Source organism: Lissotriton vulgaris, chromosome 5 (genome assembly GCF_964263255.1).
Source record: "Lissotriton vulgaris chromosome 5, aLisVul1.2, whole genome shotgun sequence".
NCBI lineage: Eukaryota > Metazoa > Chordata > Amphibia > Caudata > Salamandridae > Lissotriton > Lissotriton vulgaris.
Window position 1 is genome coordinate 701,653,799 of NC_141693.1, and position 23,462 is coordinate 701,677,260.

Genomic DNA, 23,462 nt, shown 5'->3' on the forward strand with positions numbered 1-23,462 from the left:
CAAATATACTTGTGATGGAACTGCTAAACATATGTCTGAGGTGCTAAGATCTGATGTCGCTTCTCGTAATGTCATTTCCTGTGAGGTCATTAGCTGTGATGCTACTTCCTGTGATACCACATGCACTGTCACATGCTGTATGTCATGTGTCATGATACCTTTCAAACTGCCTAACTTGGCTAGTTCTCCCACTTCTTTTTTAGACTTGAGCCCTGGGCGTACCAAAGCTGTAAAATCTTCATTATGCTGCAGTATCACGGACATCCACTCATATTTACCTTTGAATAGAAGATACTCAGTACTTATAGTGATGTTGGGGCTGGCAATACTTTTTCAATTCAATTCCTAATCTCACACCCTGCTCCATTGCATGAGTGTGCTCCTACAACAGTTGAAAGTAAGATTTAATATCTACCTATTTATCCATTCATCCATCTATCAATCTATCTATCTATCTATCTATCTATCTATCTATCTATCTATCTATCTATCTATCTATCTATCTTTCTATTATCTATATGCATGTCTTTCTGTCTGTCAGTCAGTCTGTCTCTCTGTCTGTCAATCACTGAAAACACACAAATCTAAAGTGACGTATAGTTAGGTGAAAATATATAAGTTCATAAGCAGTGCATGGTGAGTGCACACGTTATAATTATAGTTGCTTCAGTTATTAAATCATGTGAATGTAATTGCTTTTATGTAGCTTAAAATGTAAATAAATGTAATAGCCATTTTCTCCTAACTATAACACCACTTTAACCTTTATGTTTTCTGAGATGATTTAATGCAAATTAGGATATTCTTGTCATACCTAACTATAATGTTACTTCACCTTGGATTGTTTCCGTCAATTTCTAGTTTTTTTAACATAAAGTAATATATTATTACCATTCCCACTGCTGCAGTGCAAGCCATGGATTTGGCCGCAGGGCATGGCCTGCGTCAGTCCTGGCATCCATTCCCTTGTTGACTGCTGACTCCCTACACACATGGCCTTTGGATGTGTGCAGTGTGGTTGCCTGAAGGGCCTCAGCCGAACCTCCATTGGGCTGCTTACATCAACTAAAAAAAAACAAGCTTTCTGTATCAACATCTAGCTTTCTGCCAAATTGTAATTCCATGCAACTGTTTTGGCTGTCCTTGTTTTTAAAGTTCCGTTGCGAAACTGTATGAGGAACAAAATGTTTTGAGCCCCCCCTTTATTTCAGTCTCCCACTTGACAGATCACCGCAAAACCTTCTAGGAAGGAGCTGAGATGAATTACCTTTTTATTTTGGAAAGTTTCATTAAGATTTGTCAAACTGTGTCACATTATTAGAAAACCATGTATAAAGGCGTTGGAAGACTTTCCCCTTAATAGTCCTCTAATATTCTAACCCATGAAGCAAAACAAACAGCTAAGTACCGAAATGACTTCCATAACCTGTGAGCAAAATGCTGTACCATTATAATCATCTAAAGAAAGAAAAACATTCCTCACTATGTACCCCAACACAAATTCCAACAGTCCGTCTAACAATTAGGGCCATTTTACTTACAAAACTGTGAGAAGAGACGAGTATCTCCTCCCTACTACTGACGGTGGTCCCACTGAGGCTGCAAGCCAGGCGGCGAAAGTTCTCAGCGCTGTACAACTCGTCATCTTCAGACTCCCCACTGCAACCCCTAGTGTAATCCACCTGCAGACACACACACACAGAGTTCAACATTCAGAAAGGCAGAGTCAGGAGTAATCCACCCACACACTAATCTCAAGCGGTTGTAGGCACGTAGTTAAACAACAGAAGAAGATGGTTAAAATGTATTGCATCAGACTCTGGAAGTCCTGATTGCAGTCAATATCCCCAAAATGGGAACCATGAAAGAGCCAGCACAGCAGCTACCTAAGCTCTTGTCCATTGCACAAAATCAATTACAGCAAGCCTGTTCAATGATTGATTACAGGGAACGCTTTAAGTTATAATCATAATTAAAATGACACTTGCAAAGAGTTGCATTCACAAATGATGCGATGAGCAGAATAGACAGCTAAGCAGCGATGCATTACATCAACTCAAAGTTGCAAGTAAATTCTTAAGCAAAATTCTTTAAGGTATAACATTACTTATACAGATGAGATTATTGTGAATGTTTATGATGAAACAGTGAACCTCTCTCCTTTGATTACTGAAAATAGCGTTACACTCATGACTGCTGTTAAAAATTCAAAAGTGTGTAGAATATTTGTTTTTACAATTAGTGCTCAAAAGCTGAAATGAGAAACATGTTAATATTATGATCATTGTCTCTTGTAGTCATAACACCAACAACAAAAAGTAGCATTACTATGCTTACCGGTAATATGGGTATACTTCTTCAAAATACATGTTCTCATTATACATCAGTTGGACCTGTGGCAATTGATAGCAAAACCTGTATCAACAGTACAATCATTTTTAAGTCTCGCCTCTCGTCTTCAATACTAAGGGGCCCATTCTGATCCGGGTCAGAAAGCTTTCCGATCAAGCCGCATCCGGATTGTTTTCCGACGAGTCGAACTCCTGCAGTACGACCCAGCGAGTACAATGCTGCCGTATGCTGCCGGACTCGGTTCAGTCAGACTACCATAGAAGCCAATAGGAGCGGGTCGTACAATGGATACATGGGCTCTGTTAGACCTGGCACCTTGGCGTGAGTCTCCCTTCCACTTTTTGCTGAAGTGCCTCAGATGTTTTTGCTGGTGTTCGATGCTCAGGGTACTGCACCACGGCCGATCCGTGCCGCAGTGCAAGTGCTCCCAATGTAAAGTGTATGTGTAATTGATTTCCACAATTGGAATATTTGGTTTACTGTCAGTCCCCAGTAAAGGGCATGTGGCGTGCCGGGGCTTGTAGATACAAATGCCGCTAGTGGGCCTGCAGCGCGCGTTCCACCACCCACAGAAGCGGCCTCGTGAGATATGTCTCGGATCCGCCATTGCTGACCCCGCGTACCGTCCCGCACTGTCACACTGACTGTGCAAGTGCCCACACTTACCAGTCCCCTCACCTTCCCTCACCTTCATATCAGTCACCCCTATGGTAGGCCTACGGGCAGGGTGCATTGTGAGCGTAAGGTAGGACAGGCCTAGAGTGTGGCATATCCTAGTAGTGAATTACTGCCTCTCTCATTCTTCACTATTGAAGGGCTACTGGTTCTCTTAGGCCAGATGAGCTGTCGGAGCTATTACACGCTATAGTCCCGGCAGGCTCAGGGAACACGGTAGCAAGTCGAGTTTAGTATGCCTGAACTCTGAATAATAAAATACTTCCTTTAGAAAGGTTTATTTTAATATCCTGTGTTTGCAAATGCTACTTTTAGAAAGTTATCCTTTGCTCGCCTAACTCTTCAGCCCGCCTCTGCCAGGATGTGTATCTGCTGTCTGGGTTTGTGTGAGTGACAGGGCTGGGAGGATGAATGAGATGCTTACACCAGGATGGGTGGGCGGAGTAGTCCTTGACTCTGAATAGGGTTGTGCTCCACCACCACAATGCTGGCTCCACCTCCTGCGGAGCGTCTGATGTCTCTGCCCTGCACCCTGAAAGAAGGCGGCAGCGTCCTGTCAACAAAGTACTTCAGAACTGAGTTGAACCAGGCTCAGGCCCCCTGGCCTGCAAAGACAAAAGAAATGCTGTATAAATATAGGAGCTCCGCTCCTTACAAATCAGATCCAGTTTTGACCACGACGAACGTCTGCCTGACTAGAAGGACCAAGAAAAGCTGAAGGACGGAAACCAGTCTGTATCCTGTAAGACTGGCCTGCAGTGGTGCCTTGCTGAGAACGGAGAGGAAAGGACCAGATAGGACTTTGTAGACTTGTGCCTGAAACGATCTCCAAGGGCTTGATCAAGAGCTTGCCCGCTGAACGGAACCCCAGGACCATTGGGTTCTATCTGCTTGTGCCCGTTTGCTGTTGGGCCTCAGTTCTTATTCCCTCGCCAGAGTTGTGACTTGGGTGCCTTCGCCCTCTCCCAGGTCGTGACAGCTCGGAGCCTGGTTGCCCCGCCATAGAGAGCCGCTCATCCCTGAGCCGCTCTCCGATTCAGTGCCGGGCCGCCTGCTCTCCTGTCACCTCGCCGCTTACGGAGCGAGCTTCGCACCTCTCATCTTCTCCGGCCGGAATCTGCACGGAGAGCATCTCAAAGCCTCGGACAGTCCGTACTTCGAAACGTACCCGACTTTCTCGCTTTGCGCTCCTGCATACCAAGGCTCGTGCCGCACCTCAAGAAAGACCTCCCAGTACTGTGGTACCGGAAGTCTGGTGCTGCACCCGTCTGCCCGAGAACTCAACGCCCCTCACAGATCCACGAGTCAGACCCGGCGTGCTAAGAAGTAGTACGCCCCGCAGGCCTGAACGGCGCCTTGCCCCGTGAGCTGCACCGATCCCAGATCGCTGCAACCTTCCACAGTCTAGCTCCTTCACCTCGCTCCTCGAGGGGGATTGAGCCGGAGAGATCCTCTGGAGAACCGTCGGCCTCATTCGGGGTCCGCCCTCACAAGTAGCTGCGCCTGAAACACCTCGGATTTCCACCAGCAAGGTACACTTGAACTCCGTCTCGAGTTCATATTGGATCCAGGGTCCGCAACGTTCTTATTTCCCTGTGATCGTACCTTGCTAAACAACGAACACTGAAAGACTTAGGGCCTCATTATGATGGAGGATTTTCCGCCTCCTCCGGGCCGGGGGAAGCCACCTCCGGCCCGGAGGAGGCGGAAAATCTTCTGCGGACTCACCAAAGACCCACCACCGCATTACGATGGCTGGTGGGTCTTGGTTACTGTCCGCTGCTTTTCTGCCGCGGTCGGATTACAACCGCGGCGGAAAAGCTCTCATTTGGCTGACAGTGTCTATCAGACACCGCCAGCCAAATTCGGAAGCATTTGTAAACATGCTTTTCCGCGGCGGTTTTTCCGCCGTGGAAAAGCATGTGTACTTTTGATTTTGGGGGCCCGTTGCGGGCCCTCAGGGTGTTGGCGGGTGGGGGGTGCACATGGGGGATACCTATGGTACCCCCAAGCATTTACTTGCACAAAGCGGCAGGCACGACGCGGTGCCTGCCGCTTTGTGCATGTAAATGTTAAACATGCACTTTTAACATTGCGGCCAGGGTGGCGGTCACATCCTAATCGCACATGAGGGAACGCCGCAGCCCATGCGGACGTTCCCTCATCCTCGGGGTCCGTCCGCGATCCTAATGAGGCCCTAAGTTTGCCTATTGTAATCTGGTGACCTCAATTTACTAAACGTTATTCTGGTCCTGTGATTATCCTGCTTGAATCTATCTTTTATATAAAGTATACGTATTTTTGATACAACCATACGACTGGTGTCCATTTGTGGTGGGTCAGTGGGTTTACTGTGCGTGATCATGAATGCTTAACTTACTATCGCCCTGAGGATTAGCCTTGTATGCTCGCGCCACACTACCTAGAGGGTGAGCAGGGGTTATTCAAAGGAGTAGTTCCCTTGCCTTGCTCGTACTGGCTCGGTCGTAAATCTCATCCACTGCACACCGCGGTTAGCTTACGGCCGAGACGTACAGAGCGGTTCGGACCCGGAAACGACTCGGTCGGTGAATTTCACGTAGCTTGCAACGTACTTGCTCGCTCATACAGCTGTACGAATCAGGCGGAAAACACAAGTACGGCTCTTAGTTTTTCCGGGCAGATCGCATTCGGTGCCCTTCCGACCCGTATTGGAATCGACCCCTTAGAGGGGTTTGGGTCATCCCATTACTTATCATTGACTGACTTTCTAGTCAATATCACAGGCTTGCTTGTTTAAAGGATTTAATACCTTTCCTTTTGTGTGTCTGTCCCCTCTAGCTCAGGTTCTTTACCATCCATTCCATTGGATAAAATTGTATGTTTTCACTGCTTCAATTTAGGGAACTACTTTTCTTCTACCTCTCCAGACCCCTAATGAGGTTCAGTGAGGGGACCACACAGTGCCCCTGCTATTTTATTATTGGTATGGACCCAGGGAGGGCATTTCCAGAGCCTAATAAGACTCAGAATGGGGCTTGGCACCCGTCCTACTTAAGATTTGATTTAGGCCTTGGGGATGGGTTCTGCATCTGCAATGCAAAGATTTATAACATGTTCAATACCTCCACACATCTATGATGTATTAGGTGCACATGCATTTTGAAAACACATATACCCATTAGCTGGATACAGGCTGTACAAAATAAGATAGATAATTACTATGGTAGCTACCTGCTACTATATAAACTATAAAATAAACTAACACATTTGTTGGAAGATGTCATCAGTGATGCCATCAATGATGTAATTTGAGTCATCAGTGAGGTCATAAATGATGTCCAGAACATGTCATGAATTATGTAATAGGTCATAAGCAGTGCATGGCTAGGGTGCAAGTTATAGGTAGCTATGCTAACAATAACTTGGGAATATCTGTAGTTTTTATAGGTCAAAAAGTGACTCATCATGACATACACATGAATCTGTGGTGACACATGCGCGCCTATATGTAATCATATGGCATGAGTGTGGACAAACAAACGTGTATACATCACCCTTTTTTTGAAGATTCTACATGTGCAATAACCACTGATAAAGCCCAAATATCTGCATTTGCAAATCGAAAAGGCAAGACAGATTGACTTTGCCAATGTTTGTTAAGTGATGTTGCCTAAGGACCACAAATGCCATCCCTACTCCTACAGGCATAAGCAAGGTCCCATCTTTTTTACATTCAATGCATTCCTCTTCCTAAAGACTTTAGTAATTCTGGAGCTGAAGCCAGGGGTGTGTGGAATGTAACACCTCTAAAGGTAGCGGACTAAGCATTCTGAAATCACTAGTGCACAGACTCTTCATACTCTATCGCTTTGCTTTGCTCTATTTACAACTTGTGGGAACAATTTCAAGCTGAAACTAGTGACTGAAAATAGGTTTCAAGACAAAAAGTTTGAAGACAAAGGCATTCATTCTAATATGTGCATGTACTACAAAACTGGAAACAATGAAAATAGTCATAGAAAATAAGTGAAGAGGTCCATGTGACAGTTCTATAGATATCCAATTAGTGACATACCTTTAAGGTATGTATTCACAGCACAGCTGAAGGCTGACAATATGTCAACATTAGAAAAAGAGAATTTGGAAGCTTTACTGAGATAAGGTCTCAGGCTGTCCCTAATGGTGATATGCTTGATTAAAACATTTGCTTGGGCAGAAATGGTGTGCTTCCACTGAACAAAGAGTGATTGTATTGCAATTGCTCAATAGAGGAGGACTGGGTTAGGTTATAGTGGCAAGCTAATGATCAACACCACAAGTCTGATCTATTTAATATGACAAGTGTTAGACCTGACATCATTGGCTTGAGTCTCTCCTCCATTTTTTCTGTTTGCCTCTACTGTGTTACGATGTTTTGCTGGTATATGCTTTGGGCGCCGTGTCACTGCTGATCAGTGCCATAGCGCAAGTGCTCCCTATGTTAAAATGATGTATCTATTGTATCCATGTTTGGCTTATTTGGTTTACTATCAGTCCCTCGTCTAGTGCACCAGGAGTGCCGGGGCTTGTAAATACAAATGCCGCTCGTGGGCTTGCAGCACGTGTTGTGCCACCCACAGGAGCGGCCTTGTAAAAGAATGTCTACGGGTCGGTCATTGCGAGACCCACGTGCAGTCCTGCACTGTCACGTCGGCTGCCAGGTATACCTACCTGCCAGCCCCTCCAACCTTCCCTTAGCTTCATGTTAGTCACCCCTATGGTAGGCCCGTGGGCAGGGTGCATTGTAAGTGTAAGGTAGGACAAGCCTGACCAAGTTGGCATGTCCTGATAGTGAAGTGCCGCCATCTTAGGGCTTCACTATTGCGAGGTAGCCTGCTCTCCGTTGAATAGAATGGGCCGCCGGGATTATTAACGCTATAATCCTAGCTGGCTCGGGGAGCATGGTGCAATGTCGAGTTTGGTATCCCTGAACTCGGGGTTTAATTACGCATCCATTGGTGTGGATGGTTTTTGGACTCTGGGTTCGAAAATAGCACTTTTAGAAAGTGTCTATTTTCTTGTCTAACCATATCTGGTCTCTGCTGGTCTTGCGTGTGTGTGACAGGAGCTGGGTGGCTCCAAGAGGTCTGGATGAGTCAGTGTGGGATGAGTGGGACATTACGTTGAGAGTAGGGGGAGAGTAGTTGTTGATAGCCTGCCTTGCCTGATACAATGCTGGCTCCACCTCCTGCCGAGCGACGGATGGCTCTGTACCTGCCATGGACGATCCTGGCCCCACCTCCTGCCAGGAGGGCGATAGCTCTGCTCCTGCCAGTGTCAATGCTGGCTCCACCTCCTGCGGGGCGTCTGAGGACCCGGCCCGGCTCAATGAATAGGCCAGGTGCAACTGCCTAGCTCCACCCACCACAGACCCAGGATGTTGGGAAATCCCCGGCATAGACAAAGGGATCAAAGACGAAAAGGGGTATAAGAGGAGGACCCCTGAACTAGGAAATCAGATCACTTCTGACAAGGAACCCTGTAACCAAGGACAAGAAGCCTGCTGATCTAAAGGACTGCTTACCCCTTCTGCCAGTGTGCTGTTGTTGGGGGAATCCTGCAGCGCTTCTTTATTTTTGCCAAGGAACCAGGAGAGAGGAACTGTGTGTGTACTCTCACGCTTGCTAAGAAAATCTCCAAGGACTGGAAGAGTGCCAGTCTCCTGCTGAAGTCACAGGGCTAAAGGACTTCACCTGCTACGAAGTGCTATCTGCTGGAAGTGTGAATCCAGCATCTCTGAAAGAACCAGCAACCCCGACGATCGGACGCTGGGCCCAACCGACGCCAGCAGCAACGCCAGTGAGTAGGAGTACGGCTCTAACTCCAGAGGACCTCGTGTCTGCCCCGCTGCTGATCGCATCAACCGTGTGCCCTTCGACGCCGTGAGCGCTGCTCACTCTGTGCAACTGCATCATCGACAACGCCTGCTGAGGCCTGATCGACACCGAAGACGCGACGCCGGATTGCTCGACGCCGCTGATCATCGTGTGCTTCATTTTCCTAAGGTACTGTGTTGTTGGGGGTCCGTGTGACTCCAGGCCCGACGCAGCACTCCTCGCGGTCGACGCCGAACCTGTGGATTACCTTTGCCCCAGCGTTGTGTAGCTCCCGTGTGAGTTACCCTGTTGCTAAGAACTGTGTTTCCAAGAAGAAGAATTGCTTGATACTAAAGACTTTTGTGCTAAAGAAGAAACTACCTTTGAACTATCCTTTTTCCTTCCCGAACGTATTTATTCCGATTGTGTACAGTTTTGCCGTTATTTGGTCTTGTGCTAAGTCTTATATAAAAATACTTATTTTTATAATACTACTGTGTCGTGTCCATTTGTAGTGTATTCACTGTATTACTGTATGTGGTCATAATTGCTTAACACACAGCCTCTGAGATAAGCCTGTTCTGCTCTGCCAAGCTACCAAGGGGGTGAGCAGGGGTTATCGAAGGGTGTGATCCCCTTGCCCCGACTAGAAAAGGAGTGTCCCTATTTGTCAGAAGTGTATACCTCTGCCAACTAGAGACAGCCGGTTCTAACATTGGATGCAGCGGTGAGGATTTGGACCTTGCATTTATGACCCATGTACAGTGATTAGTGTGCGCTACGTAGTGAAAGCAGACCATAACGCAGTCACAATCTGATTCGGAAGGATCCTATTTTTGTTCTCCGCTTTTCTGAAACTTGATTTTCTGAACACTGCCAGTTTTAACCATGAGTGACAACGGAGTCACTGCCCCTGCTATCGTTGTTGTCGAAGAGTTCGAGAGGAGTAAGCTAAAAAGATACAAGAAAGATGAGCTGAAACACTTTTGCAACCAGTTTGAAGTTCCTACCACCGGCCTCTCGAGAAAAGATGATTTTTATAAAGCATTGCGGCCTAGTGGGAATCGAGAAATCCCTCTGATGTGGTGGTGGTACCCACAGAGGAAGGGGATGAGGAGGTGCCAGTGAATGGACCTGTGCCCTCTCCCGGAAGCAGTGTTTCCTCTAAAGGTCTTTCCCCTGAAGAAAGAGAAGAAAGGGCGAAAGAGCGAGCTTACAACATGGAGATGGCAAGGCTAAAGATAAATGGGCAGTTGGAGTTAGAAAATGCAAGAGGTAGAAGGGAAGCTGATTTAGAGATCAAAAAGTTAGAGTTTGAACGAGAGAAGTTAGCTTTGGAGCGTGAAGCCAGGTTGAGGGAACTGGATATCCAAGCTAAAAAGTTAGAGTTGAATCCCTCTGGTGGCAGCATTCCATCCGAGCCTGCAGAAAGTAAGTTTTACTTCCCGAAAGATGTGATCAAAGATTACAATAAGAATGAGGATATTGGTCAATGGTTTAAAGCGTATGAGTTAGCATTGTTGGCCCACCAGGTCCCTGAGAAGAATTGGGGAGCAGGGTTGTGGGGTCGCTTTGTGAATGAGGGAAGAGATACCCTGTTAGACATGCCTGTTGCGGATAGGATGTCGTATGCTCATATGAAAGATGCTTTAATGTTGCGATATGGTTTAACCCCCGAGCAGTACAGACAAGCTTTTAGAGAATGTAAGAAGTTGCCTGGTACGACGTGGGTTGAATATGTGTCTTATTTTTGCAGAGCCATGGATGGTTGGGTAAAGGGCAGCAAAGTGGAAAGTTATGAAGCTCTCTATGATTTGTTTGCGTGGGAGCACTTGTCTAATAACTGTTTTCCAGAGCTGCGCCAGCACCTGATTGATAGCAAGATATCTAACCCTAGAAAACTTGCTGAGGAGGCGGACCGCTGGGTCAGTACCAGGGTCCACAAGGGTCCAGTGGGAGACTCAGCCAAAGGTGGGCAGGGTCCCCAGCAGAAGAGTGGGGGGGACAAGGGTAAACAGAAGGAGTCTCAGAAAGGGCCCCAAAGTAATCCCCAAGGGAAGGGTTCCCAGCCTCCCCCTGAGAAGAAGTCAGGGGCCCCGACGGGTAAACCTGTTCATAGGGGCCCCCTAACCTGCTACGGTTGTGGGCAGGTGGGACACCGGTTTTATGACCCCCAGTGTCCCAAGAAGGATTCGAATGCACCGCCGCGTGCACCCCCTCGTCAGTTGGCAAGTGTAGCCTTGGGAGGGGAGGAGATGGTTGTCCATGGTGGGAGGGGTCCCGCAGAAATGTCCCTGGTCTCGCTAGGAGACATGCAAATGGTCCCTCCACCCCCTCTGCCTAGTAACACTAGTAAATATAGGCAGTGGGTGACCATTAATGGCCATAGAGTGGAAGCTCTCAGAGACACCGGAGCGAGTGTGACAGCTGTCAAGTGTCACTTGGTGTCCAGAGAGCAGGTGGTTCCCCACGCATTCTACCCCGTGATAGCTGCCGATAACTCCCAGAAAGAGTGTGAGGTGGCTCAGGTTTCCTTTGAATGGGGGGGAGTTTCAGGTACTCTTCAAGTTGCTGTGAGGCCCGCCATGCCTGTCGACTGTCTCCTGGGCAATGATTTGGAAGACTCCCCTTGGGCTAAGGTGGAGAGAGCGGCGCACTTGAAAATGTTGGGTGTGCCAGAGTGGGTGTGTGCAACCACTCGTTCCATGACAGCGAGTAAGGGTGTTGATGGGGTCCCGGAGCCTGAAAGTATGGCCCAGGACCCAGCTGTGAAGAGAAGAGGCAGGAGGCGCGGGAAACCGGCCCCCGTTGTTTCCGTGGTCCAGAAGGAGGTAGACCCTGAGGGGGATGCCCTGGAGCCCACCGGGGAACAAATTGCCGAACTGGGAGATCTGCCCGAGCTGACCCACTGGCAGCAGGATGGTGGTCCCTCCAGGGAGGAATTCTGTGCGGAACAGAAAGAGTGCCCTTCTCTTGTGGGCATGAGGCAGCAGGCCTCAGCCCAATCCTCAGGTGATCAGTCAGGGTCACATTTTGTGTACTGGGAGAACGACCTCCTGTATAGCGAGCCTAAGGCTGCTGAGCCTGGGTCAGCCCGTGTGCTGGTGGTACCCCAGCGCTTCAGAGCCTTCCTACTGGGTTTGGCTCATGACGTACCGTTAGCTGGACATCTGGGGCAGGACAAGACCTATGACAGGCTTGTCACCCATTTTTATTGGCCTCAGATGCGTAGGGATGTAGACATCCATTGCAAGACTTGTCGCACTTGCCAGGCAAGTGGGAAAAGCGGAAGGAAGCAGAAGGCTCCCCTCCAACCTTTTCCGGTGGTCAGCACCCCCTTTGACCGGGTGGGTATTGACATTGTTGGGCCCCTGGACCCCAAGACAGCCCTGGGCAACAGGTTCATCCTGGTCTTGGTGGACCATGCCACAAGGTACCCGGAAGCCATCCCTCTCAGGACAGTGACGGCCCCCGTGGTGGGACGGGCACTGATGGGTGTTTTCTCCCGGATGGGGTTCCCCAGAGAGGTGGTGTCCGACCGAGGCACCAACTTCATTTCGAACTATATGAAGTCTCTGTGGAAGGAGTGTGGGGTAACCTACAAGTTCACCACTCCTTACCACCCTCAAGGAAACGGGCTGGTTGAGAGATTCAACCGGACCCTGAAAGGCATGATTATGGGTCTTGAAGAACCAATGAGGCGGAAATGGGACGTCCTCTTGCCATGCCTGTTGTTTGCTTACCGTGAGGTGCCGCAGAAGGCTCTAGGGTTCAGTCCCTTTGAGCTCTTATACGGTCACCCGGTAAGAGGACCTCTGAGTCTGGTCAAGGAAGGCTGGGAGCAATCTCCCAGGAAACCTCCCCAGGATGTATACAGCTACATGCTGGCCTTTCGGAACCAGACTCGGCGCTTCAGAGAACTTGCTCAGGCAAATCTGGAGGCCAGCCAGGAGGAGATGAAGCGATGGTACGACCGGAATGCCACTCTGGTAGAGCTTCAGCCTGGTCAGGAAGTGTGGGTCATGTCCCCTGTGGAACCTTGTGCGCTCAAGGACAGGTGGACTGGACCGTTTAAGGTTGTGGAGAAGAAGAGCGATGTCACCTACCTGGTGGACTTGAAATCTCCCAGGAACCCCTTGCGGGTCCTGCATGTCAACCGTTTGAAGCCCCACTTAGAAAGGTCCGAAGTGGGCATGCTCTTAGCGACAGATGATGGAACGGAGGAGGAGAGTGAGCCTCTTCCTGACCTCCTGTGTGCTAAAGAGCAAGACGGGTCGGTGGATGGTGTGGTCCTCTCTGACACACTGACCCTTGAACAGAAACAGGATTGTCGCCAACTGTTGGGACAATTCCCGGATCTGTTTTCCTTGGTTCCGGGTGTCACGCATTGGTGTGTCCATGACGTTGACACCGGAGACAGCCCTCCTGTGAAGCACAAGGCTTACAGGGTGACTGACAAGGTCCGAGCGTACATTAAGGAGGAGGTCTCCAAAATGTTCGCATTGGGGGTGATTGAGTCCTCTAGCAGTCCTTGGGCCAGCCCAGTGGTCTTGGTCCCGAAGGCTGCAGCGCCTGGTGCTTCACCAGAACTCCGGTTCTGCGTGGACTACCGAGGGCTCAATTCAGTCACGAAGACTGACGCGCACCCCATCCCCAGAGCTGATGAGCTCATCGATCGGTTGGGGGCTGCCCGGTACCTTAGTACGTTTGACTTAACGTCTGGGTACTGGCAGATCGCCTTGACTGATGGGGCAAAAGAGAGGTCAGCATTCTCCACACCAGATGGGCTATACCAATTCCGGGTGATGCCCTTTGGGATGAAGAATGCCCCCGCCACCTTCCAGAGGTTGGTCAACCAGGTCTTGGCTGGACTGGAGGAATTCAGCGCCGCCTACCTGGACGACATCGCAGTGTTCAGCGCCAGCTGGGAGGAACACTTGCGCCACCTCCAGGAAGTGTTGTTGGCCCTGCGCGGAGCAGGCCTCACAATCAAGGCCAGTAAGTGCCAGATTGGGCAGGGTTCTGTGGTGTACTTGGGGCACCAAGTAGGGAGCGGCAAGGTTGCCCCCCTGCAACCCAAGATTGATACCATCCTGGCTTGGGCACCGCCCAAAACCCAAACACAGGTGAGAGCCTTCTTAGGACTCACAGGTTACTACAGGAGGTTTGTCAAGGATTACGGTAACATTGTGCACCCCTTGACTTCGCTGACTTCCAGGAAGCAGCCACGAAACGTGATCTGGACTGATGCCTGTCAAACGGCCTTTGACACCCTGAAAACTGCAATGTGCACAGCACCTATACTCCAAGCACCCGACTTTTCGAGAGAATTCATTGTTCAGACGGACGCTTCAGAGCATGGCGTGGGGGCTGTTCTAGCTCAGGTGAATGAAGAGGGCCGAGACTTGCCTGTAGCCTTCATCAGTAGGAGGTTACTTCCCAGGGAAACGAGGTGGAGTGCGATAGAGAGAGAAGCATTTGCTGTGGTCTGGGCGCTGAAGAAGCTAAGACCCTACCTGTTTGGGACTCACTTCCGGGTTCAGACAGACCACAGGCCCCTCAGATGGTTAATGCAAATGAGGGGTGAGAATCCAAAACTGTTGAGGTGGTCCATTGCTCTACAGGGGATGGACTTTACGGTGGAACACCGCCCTGGTACAGATCACGCCAATGCTGATGGTCTGTCCAGATTTTTCCGCCTTAGTGATGAGGACTCCCTAGGTTAAGGGTAGTTCTCCCCACATTTCAGCTGGAGGGGACACGTGTTAGACCTGACATCATTGGCTTGAGTCTCTCCTCCATTTTTTCTGTTTGCCTCTACTGTGTTACGATGTTTTGCTGGTATATGCTTTGGGCGCCGTGTCACTGCTGATCAGTGCCATAGCGCAAGTGCTCCCTATGTTAAAATGATGTCTCTATTGTATCCATGTTTGGCTTATTTGGTTTACTATCAGTCCCTCGTCTAGTGCACCAGGAGTGCCGGGGCTTGTAAATACAAATGCCGCTCGTGGGCTTGCAGCACGTGTTGTGCCACCCACAGGAGCGGCCTTGTAAAAGAATGTCTACGGGTCGGTCATTGCGAGACCCACGTGCAGTCCTGCACTGTCACGTCGGCTGCGCAGGTATACCTACCTGCCAGCCCCTCCAACCTTCCCTTAGCTTCATGTTAGTCACCCCTATGGTAGGCCCGTGGGCAGGGTGCATTGTAAGTGTAAGGTAGGACAAGCCTGACCAAGTTGGCATGTCCTGATAGTGAAGTGCCGCCATCTTAGGGCTTCACTATTGCGAGGTAGCCTGCTCTCCGTTGAATAGAATGGGCCGCCGGGATTATTAACGCTATAATCCTAGCTGGCTCGGGGAGCATGGTGCAATGTCGAGTTTGGTATCCCTGAACTCGGGGTTTAATTACGCATCCGTTGGTGTGGATGGTTTTTGGACTCTGGGTTCGAAAATAGCACTTTTAGAAAGTGTCTATTTTCTTGTCTAACCATATCTGTTCTCTGCTGGTCTTGCGTGTGTGTGACAGGAGCTGGGTGGCTCCAAGAGGTCTGGATGAGTCAGTGTGGGATGAGTGGGACATTACGTTGAGAGTAGGGGGAGAGTAGTTGTTGATAGCCTGCCTTGCCTGATACAATGCTGGCTCCACCTCCTGCCGAGCGACGGATGGCTCTGTACCTGCCATGGACGATCCTGGCCCCACCTCCTGCCAGGAGGGCGATAGCTCTGCTCCTGCCAGTGTCAATGCTGGCTCCACCTCCTGCGGGGCGTCTGAGGACCCGGCCCGGCTCAATGAATAGGCCAGGTGCTACTGCCTAGCTCCACCCACCACAGACCCAGGATGTTGGGAAATCCCCGGCATAGACAAAGGGATCAAAGACGAAAAGGGGTATAAGAGGAGGACCCCTGAACTAGGAAATCAGATCACTTCTGACAAGGAACCCTGTAACCAAGGACAAGAAGCCTGCTGATCTAAAGGACTGCTTACCCCTTCTGCCAGTGTGCTGTTGTTGGGGGAATCCTGCAGCGCTTCTTTATTTTTGCCAAGGAACCAGGAGAGAGGAACTGTGTGTGTACTCTCACGCTTGCTAAGAAAATCTCCAAGGACTGGAAGAGTGCCAGTCTCCTGCTGAAGTCACAGGGCTAAAGGACTTCACCTGCTACGAAGTGCTATCTGCTGGAAGTGTGAATCCAGCATCTCTGAAAGAACCAGCAACCACGACGATCGGACGCTGGGCCCAACTGACGCCAGCAGCAACGCCAGTGAGTAGGAGTACGGCTCTAACTCCAGAGGACCTCGTGTCTGCCCCGCTGCTGATCGCATCAACCGTGTGCCCTTCGACGCCGTGAGCGCTGCTCACTCTGTGCAACTGCATCATCGACAACGCCTGCTGAGGCCTGATCGACACCGAAGATGCGACGCCGGATTGCTCGACGCCGCTGATCATCGTGTGCTTCATTTTCCTAAGGTACTGTGTTGTTGGGGGTCCGTGTGACTCCAGGCCCGACGCAGCGCTCCTCGCGGTCGACGCCGAACCTGTGGATTACCTTTGCCCCAGCGTTGTGTAGCTCCCGTGTGAGTTACCCTGTTGCTAAGAACTGTGTTTCCAAGAAGAAGAATTGCTTGATACTAAAGACTTTTGTGCTAAAGAAGAAACTACCTTTGAACTATCCTTTTTCCTTCCCGAACGTATTTATTCCGATTGTGTACAGTTTTGCCGTTATTTGGTCTTGTGCTAAGTCTTATATAAAAATACTTATTTTTATAATACTACTGTGTCGTGTCCATTTGTAGTGTATTCACTGTATTACTGTATGTGGTCATAATTGCTTAACACACAGCCTCTGAGATAAGCCTGTTCTGCTCTGCCAAGCTACCAAGGGGGTGAGCAGGGGTTATCGAAGGGTGTGATCCCCTTGCCCTGACTAGAAAATGAGTGTCCCTATTTGTCAGAAGTGTATACCTCTGCCAACTAGAGACAGCCGGTTCTAAAAACAAGGTACAATAAAGGCTTGACATAGTTATTCTTAAAAGAGTTGTTTAAATTAATACGCATTTAAAAGAGGACTGTTACTACTCTGGAATATAGCCTGCAGAGAAGTATTTTGGTACATGGAATCTAACAGTAGTACTCAAGGGTTTTGGTGTTGGTTACCTTTTCTGAAAATTTGTGGCGATAGAAGTGCTGTGATAATCCTCTTTGGCCTCTAATAGCAAAGCTAGTATTTTAACTTGCCAACGGTAATGTTGTATTCATTTGCAATTTTATGAATGTATTCCTATTTGTTGCCTTGTGGGATATTTTATGTGTCTTTACTGTAATTATGATTAGGGTATGGTAAGATGCCAATGATAAAGGCTATAGGCCTCATAGTTTCAATGGGAAAAGTATACCTTACGTTATGACAAAGGCAGTAGACGTGCCTTAATTATTGTGAAAAACATTTTTTTAAAGATAATTGGTCTTTAACAGTGAATTGCTATCAAACTGTGTTACAGACTGTAGACATGTATTTTGTTACATACAATCTCACTGATTAATGGACTAGGCAAGGCTTTTAGTGTTGGTCAGCCCCTGCAACGAACCCTAAGAGTAAAATATTTTGACTGTGATGATCCTTGTTACACCCTTTTGAGAGGGGATGTTTACTTCTTTACCAACTTTAATTTTTGTCCATGATTTTATTTTTATAGCTGTATGCATAATGTTTGCCAGCTTAGGCACACTTCAGTGGGCCTGGGTTTATTGTCAAAAGTCAGGATAAAGCATGGAGATCCTTACTTCTCATGAACAGCATGTCCTAAAGGCAATAGGATTTTAAGAGTTGGTTGTTATTAGACTGTGCGAAAGCCTGCAGGTAAGTATTTTCATAAATGTAATCTCACAGATTACAATAGTTGTCAAAGGTTTGCTGTTGGTGACTCACTCTAACAAAAGTGCAGACTTACAAGCCCGGTACGTCACTTTTGTGCGCCCGTGGCTCCACTTCTGTGACACAGCTGTGGCGTAAACCCAGCGCCATGCTGCGGGGTATTTACATCATGACGCATCTAGGGAGATGCGTCACGTTGTAAAGCCCTGCGCCACATGAAACCTGCGCCAGGTTTCGTGTGGGTATTCTGACACAGGGGGGGGGGGGGGGGGGGGGGGGTTCGGTGCAGGAACGCCTTGAAAAAGTGGCTGAGTGAAATCTACCAGATTTCACTCAGTCACTTTTCCGACCCCACTGCGTCAAAACCTTGCACCTGCTTGAAGCAGGCGTAGGGTGTGACGCACCATGTTCCAGGCTGGGTTGGCACAGTGCTGAAGTTGCGTCATGCCCGCGACACAAATCCAGCACTGCGCCAATGTTATGGCAGCAGATGCAACACACATCTGTATTTCCTTGCATTGTAAATAAGGCGCATCCGTGGTGGCGCAAGGATTAAGATTCGGGTCGCAAGTTTCCTGGCGCATCCCTGCTGATTAGCCGGAATGCGGCAGGAAACGTAAATCTGCCCCAAAGTATGTCAGAGTCTACGGCTGGCCGACCCTTTGCTTCCTGGTTCTTGCACTGCATTTCTATGGACACCAGTGTCATTGGTGCATACACTGAAGTCACAGCTCGGAGTTAGGGACAAAACATTAAGATGGCTGCTAGATCATTCCCATCAATATGGATGTGGCGTAACGGCTGAAGTGGCCACGTTTTTACATCGGGAACAGAGTTAAAGTCTCTGCAGGATACTCAACATCGTGTGTGACTGTTAAGAATTTTTTTTAAATAAAAATGCAACGCAGAGTTTGATATGTCAGGAGAAGTAAGCGGCGATAAGGGGGTTTGGGCAAAAACAGGCGAAACTAAGCTCAGATAAAGAATGATCTTCAAATGAAAACTTAACCAAATACGAGCAGGAAGGTAAGAACAAAAAGTCCCCCAAACAACAGACAACAAAAGTGTAATGATACAGTACATGGTAACTTCTCCTGGGAGTAAACAAAAAGACGAAAAGGAGGGACAAAGAGAAGGACTGACCACTAGCAAGCAATGATTATTAAAGGACACTGAAACAAACAAATGAAAAGCAGTTAAGCCCACAAAGAAGTAAATAGAAAGCTAGACCTAAAAATCAGGTAATTCTATCATTTATTATCACCAAAATCACATAAAATAATTAGCACTAAAAGGACACTCTTAAGAACCCATATCAAAGTATATAGATGCACTTTCTACATTTACACTAAACCATCACAATTTACTTGTCAATTGAAACTTCACATTTCATTATCAAAAATGAATGAACTGTGGGAGAGCTTTATACACATGACCATAATTAAATAATGTTTGGACGAGGTTGATATATTATAAAGAAAAAAAAACAAATCCTCTACATATCATTCTCTAAATATAATTAATTTATCACAATTGATTGCCAATTATTTCAAAATTAATTCATCCTTTCCTTCACATTTGTAGTGCATCTCTATATTAATTTGTACCCACTGTTTGCTGTTACTACATACAGGTTGCAAGCAACCTGTTAAAAATAGTATTAATTTACTGAAGCTGCTACAAGTCACGCTAGACGCAAAGGGGGCACAGATTACTTTTAAAACTGAAGTTGCTTATAAAATACCTGTTTTACTTATTGCTGCATATGAGCTGTGTTGTAGCTCAGGGGGGCAAGTTTACCTTGTTTTAAACTTTTGTACTCGCACTCGCAATTTACGCTAGGTGCGGAGAGGGCACAGAGCCCTTTTTTAAAAGGGAAGTTTGCTTTTACATACCTGTTCACTTGTGCTGCAAAGAGCTGTAAAATAGCTCAGGGGGGCAAGTTGACATTGTGTACTTGCACTCGTACTTTAGCGGCCATCTTGGGTCAGCGCTCTAGTTGCGGGACCCTGCTTGGGCTTCATAAGCGCCCAATGACGCAACCGCGCAGCGGTCACTGAAGCTGTTATGAGTCACGTTAGGCGCAAAGGAAGCACAGATCACTTTCAAAACTGAAGTTGCTTTTAAAATACCTGTTTTACTTATTGCTGCATATGAGCAGTGTTATAGCTCAGGTGGACAAGTTTACCTTGTTTTAAACTTTTGTACTCACACTTGCGCTTTACGCTAGGTGAGAAGGGGGCACAGATCCCTTTTTCTAAATTGAAGTTTGCTTTTAAATACTTTTTCACTTGTGCTGCAAAGAGCTGTGTTATAGCTCGGGGGGGCAAGTTGACATTGTTTTAATACGTGGTACTCGCACTCGCGCGGCCATCTAGGGTCAGTGCTCTAGTTGCTGGACCCTGCTCGGGCTTCATAAGAGCCCGATGATGTGACCGCCCAGTGGCCAAAGCAAGCCCGTCTGCATCCGGACGGTGCCTGGGTCCACGAACCCTGCCCCTTTTCCCCTAGATAAATGATGTTACAGCGCAGAGCAGTTAAAACAGCTAAACTTAAACTTAGGATTGAAATATACCCATTCCATTACCCCTAGCAGCTTAGCCTCTTGTTGTATCCACTGCCCATTTAGGCTTTGGTCGCCCCCGCATCTCCCCCATCGCACATCTTGATGCACATCTTGCTAATGGATGAAAGCCCTGATGTTTTGTTTCTCACTGAAACCAGGATGAATATACGGGCTCAGAGCCTGACATTGTCCAAGCCCTACCCCCTGAATACATAGTATAGAGGTTGAACAGGGCAACAGGTAAAGCGGGTGGCATTGCCACCATTTATAAAAGTCACTGCCGGACCTTTAGGAGCCCCTTACCTGAATGTGAGAATCTCCACTTCTCAATTAGATTCACACCTGTACTATCCCTTTCAGGCATTTTACTTTATCGACCCCCTGGAGAAATGTCCCAATTCTTCAAAGCACTACCCGAAATAGTTGCTAAACTCGCACGTACCGCCTCGAACTTTACTTTTCTGGGCAACTTCAATTTTAATTTTGATGATCTAACTTCGACAATCGCAACCGAACTATGCCTTGATCTTGCAGCCTACCAGCTCACACAGAAGGTGCTATACGCTACTCATTCTAAACGACACCTCCTAGATCCTATATTCTCTAATCTGGAGTAGTTACTCGTCCAGGAACCGATTACTATCCCTGGTCAGATTCTTTTCTGATTCCCTTCCTTTGGTCCCCTACCTATGTCACCCCCACCCAGAAAACACAAACAATGTCCCACTACTGGACGAAACATCCTTTAGAAAAGTGGGTGTCTGTACTGGAAAATTCTAGGCTACCTCCCGAATCCGACCCAATTGTAGCTAATGAAAAATTTAACAACGGGATTGAGGGGATATTTGACCAGGTCCTTCCAAAGAAGTTCACTCAGATACACAAAAGGTCCAACAGAACGGCTTGGTACACCCCTAAACTCCGGGAGTTACAGCAGATCTGCAAAATAACTGAAAGAATCTGGAGAAAGGACTTCTCCCTCAGCAAGAAAAGGAAATACAGGGACGCTATCAAAACATACAAGATGGAAATCAAAAGGGCTCAGAACTCTTATTTTCAGGAGAAAATCACCCTTGCAAGCCAATTCCCCACACAACATTTCTCATTGCAAAAAAACTATCAAAATCTCCCTTTTCGCCAGATACACCAGAAGCAATGGTTCAACTCTGCAATGAACATGCAGATTACTTTTATAACAAAATCCAAATGATCTATGGGTCCTTTGCCTCAACGGATGGTTAGACCACCCTGCAGCCAGAGGATTCTAGCCCTAGGAACAAGGAACATTCTTTAGAAGCTTTTCCCTTAATGGACTGTTAAATACTCCAGGCTACCTCTACACTTGTCAAGAGCGGGTCACCCAGAGACTCCGCCCAGCTCAAGATTCTGAAACAGGTTGTTGAATCAGTCGGCCCAATAATCTTGGATGTTATCAAGTCCTCGATTTCTGCTGGTATGGTCCCTCCCTCATGGAAAAAGCCATGGTACAATCCCTTTTGAAAATCCCGGCTTGGACCCAGACTGCCTTGGCAACTATCGACCTATTTTGCTTCTCCCAGGGATCAGCAAAATTGCAGAGAAGAATGTTAATTTGGTGCTTTCCACAAACCTGGAATCCCACAACCTCCTTTTTTCCTCTCAAATGGGCTTTCGCCCTTGCCAATGAACGGAGACGGAGGTCCTGGCTGTTATTGAAGAATCCAGAAAGATCCTTGATGCAGGAGGCTCCTCGGATGTGATTCTTCTGGACCTCAGCATGGCCTTTGACACAGTCAACCACCATATTCTGGTCCAGAAACTCAGAAGTTTGGGGGTGGCCCTTACGTGGCTGCAATCTCTCCTGGAAGAAAGATCCTTCCAGGTATTCGAGGATGAGGCTATTTCAAAATCCTTGCCTCTCCCCATTGGGGTTCCACAGGGGTCATCCCTGGGCCCTACTCTTTTTAATGCGTACATGGCTCCTCTTGCGGACATCGTTCTTCCCTTCGGGGTGCATATTGTGACCTATGCTTATGATACCCAACTTTTGGTTATGCTGAACCACTCTGACAGGATCTCTAGCTGCCTTTGTCTCTGCCTTGAAGACGTAGCCAAATGGATGAAAGTTTCACATCTAAAATTGAATGGTGATAAGACAAAGTTTATGCTCCTTGGCAATCCCCTTCTTTTTAAGCCGGACACTATGTGGCCAGCCTGCATGGGCCCCGCACATGTCCCTAAGCCAGAGATAAAGAGCCTGGGTGTTTGGCTTGATACAGACCTCAGCTTATAAAGATCAAGCCAGGAAGGTTGTGGCTTCCTGCTTTGGCATTTTAAGGATGCTCCGTAAAGTGCTCCCTCTGCTCCCCTTCCAGGCGAGAAAACTCATAGTCCAGGTGCTTATTTGTTCCCGTCTGGACTACGGGAATGCCCTTTACCTTGGTGCCTTAGCTCGGTCCTTGCTAAACTTCAAACAGTGCAGAACTGCGCCACAAGGATTCGTGTGGGGATTCTGAGCCGGCAGTCTGCAAAACCTGCCTTTACGGATCTCCACTGGCTCCCAGTCCAGGAGAGAGTCCAATTCAAGGCATTGTGTATCACCCATAAGATGATAGGAGAGAAAGGACCAACTATTTCCTCTATGGTCCAGCCCTACCGAGCTAACAGGAGGCTGCGTTCAGACAAGCAATTTTTGGCCTCTGTCCCCAGAATCAAGAGGGCCAGAACCGGTGGCCGGCTTTTCTCATACAATGCTGCCAAACTTTGGAATTCCCTCCCTCTTCAGCTACGTAAGGAACCTAATCATATGTCCTTCAGTAAGCTGTTTCAAACATGGCTCTTTCCCAAGTGATTCTTGATGCTTCAGTGTCACCGCATAGCGCTGGGATGCCTCTGAGTAGCTGTGCGCTCTATAAGTGCTATTTCATTTATTCATTCAAATTGAATCCTACTATATGCTTCCTATATTATCACAGAACAACCAAGGGCCTCGACTCTACTCAGTAAGGCTGAGTCAATATTGAACAGACAAAAACAATTGTCAGTACAGAACACCTTTTGCCACTTACTAAATTACAGGTACCAATGCAAGTCTGTCACAATTCCATGAAAAATCAATTTCAGCAAAACTTTTTATTTTAAATCTTAAGCTTATTTTTCAATAAATATATACACATATAGAT

At 47.8% G+C, this 23,462-nt stretch overlaps 1 protein-coding gene across 2 annotated transcripts in view; it reads right to left on the minus strand.

The window, feature by feature from the left end:
• Window positions 1-23,462, minus strand: part of USP54 (ubiquitin specific peptidase 54) — a 1,809,222-nt gene that overhangs the window by 259,947 nt on the left and 1,525,813 nt on the right. Inside the window, exon 21 of one of the 2 annotated variants that reach the window (XM_086922133.1) lies at window positions 1,542-1,682. The exons of the other annotated variant lie outside the window; for it this stretch is intronic. Within the exon in view, the coding sequence (XP_086778259.1) occupies window positions 1,542-1,682 (141 nt within the window). The remainder of the gene's footprint in view (window positions 1-1,541; window positions 1,683-23,462) is intronic. 2 annotated transcript variants of the gene reach the window in all.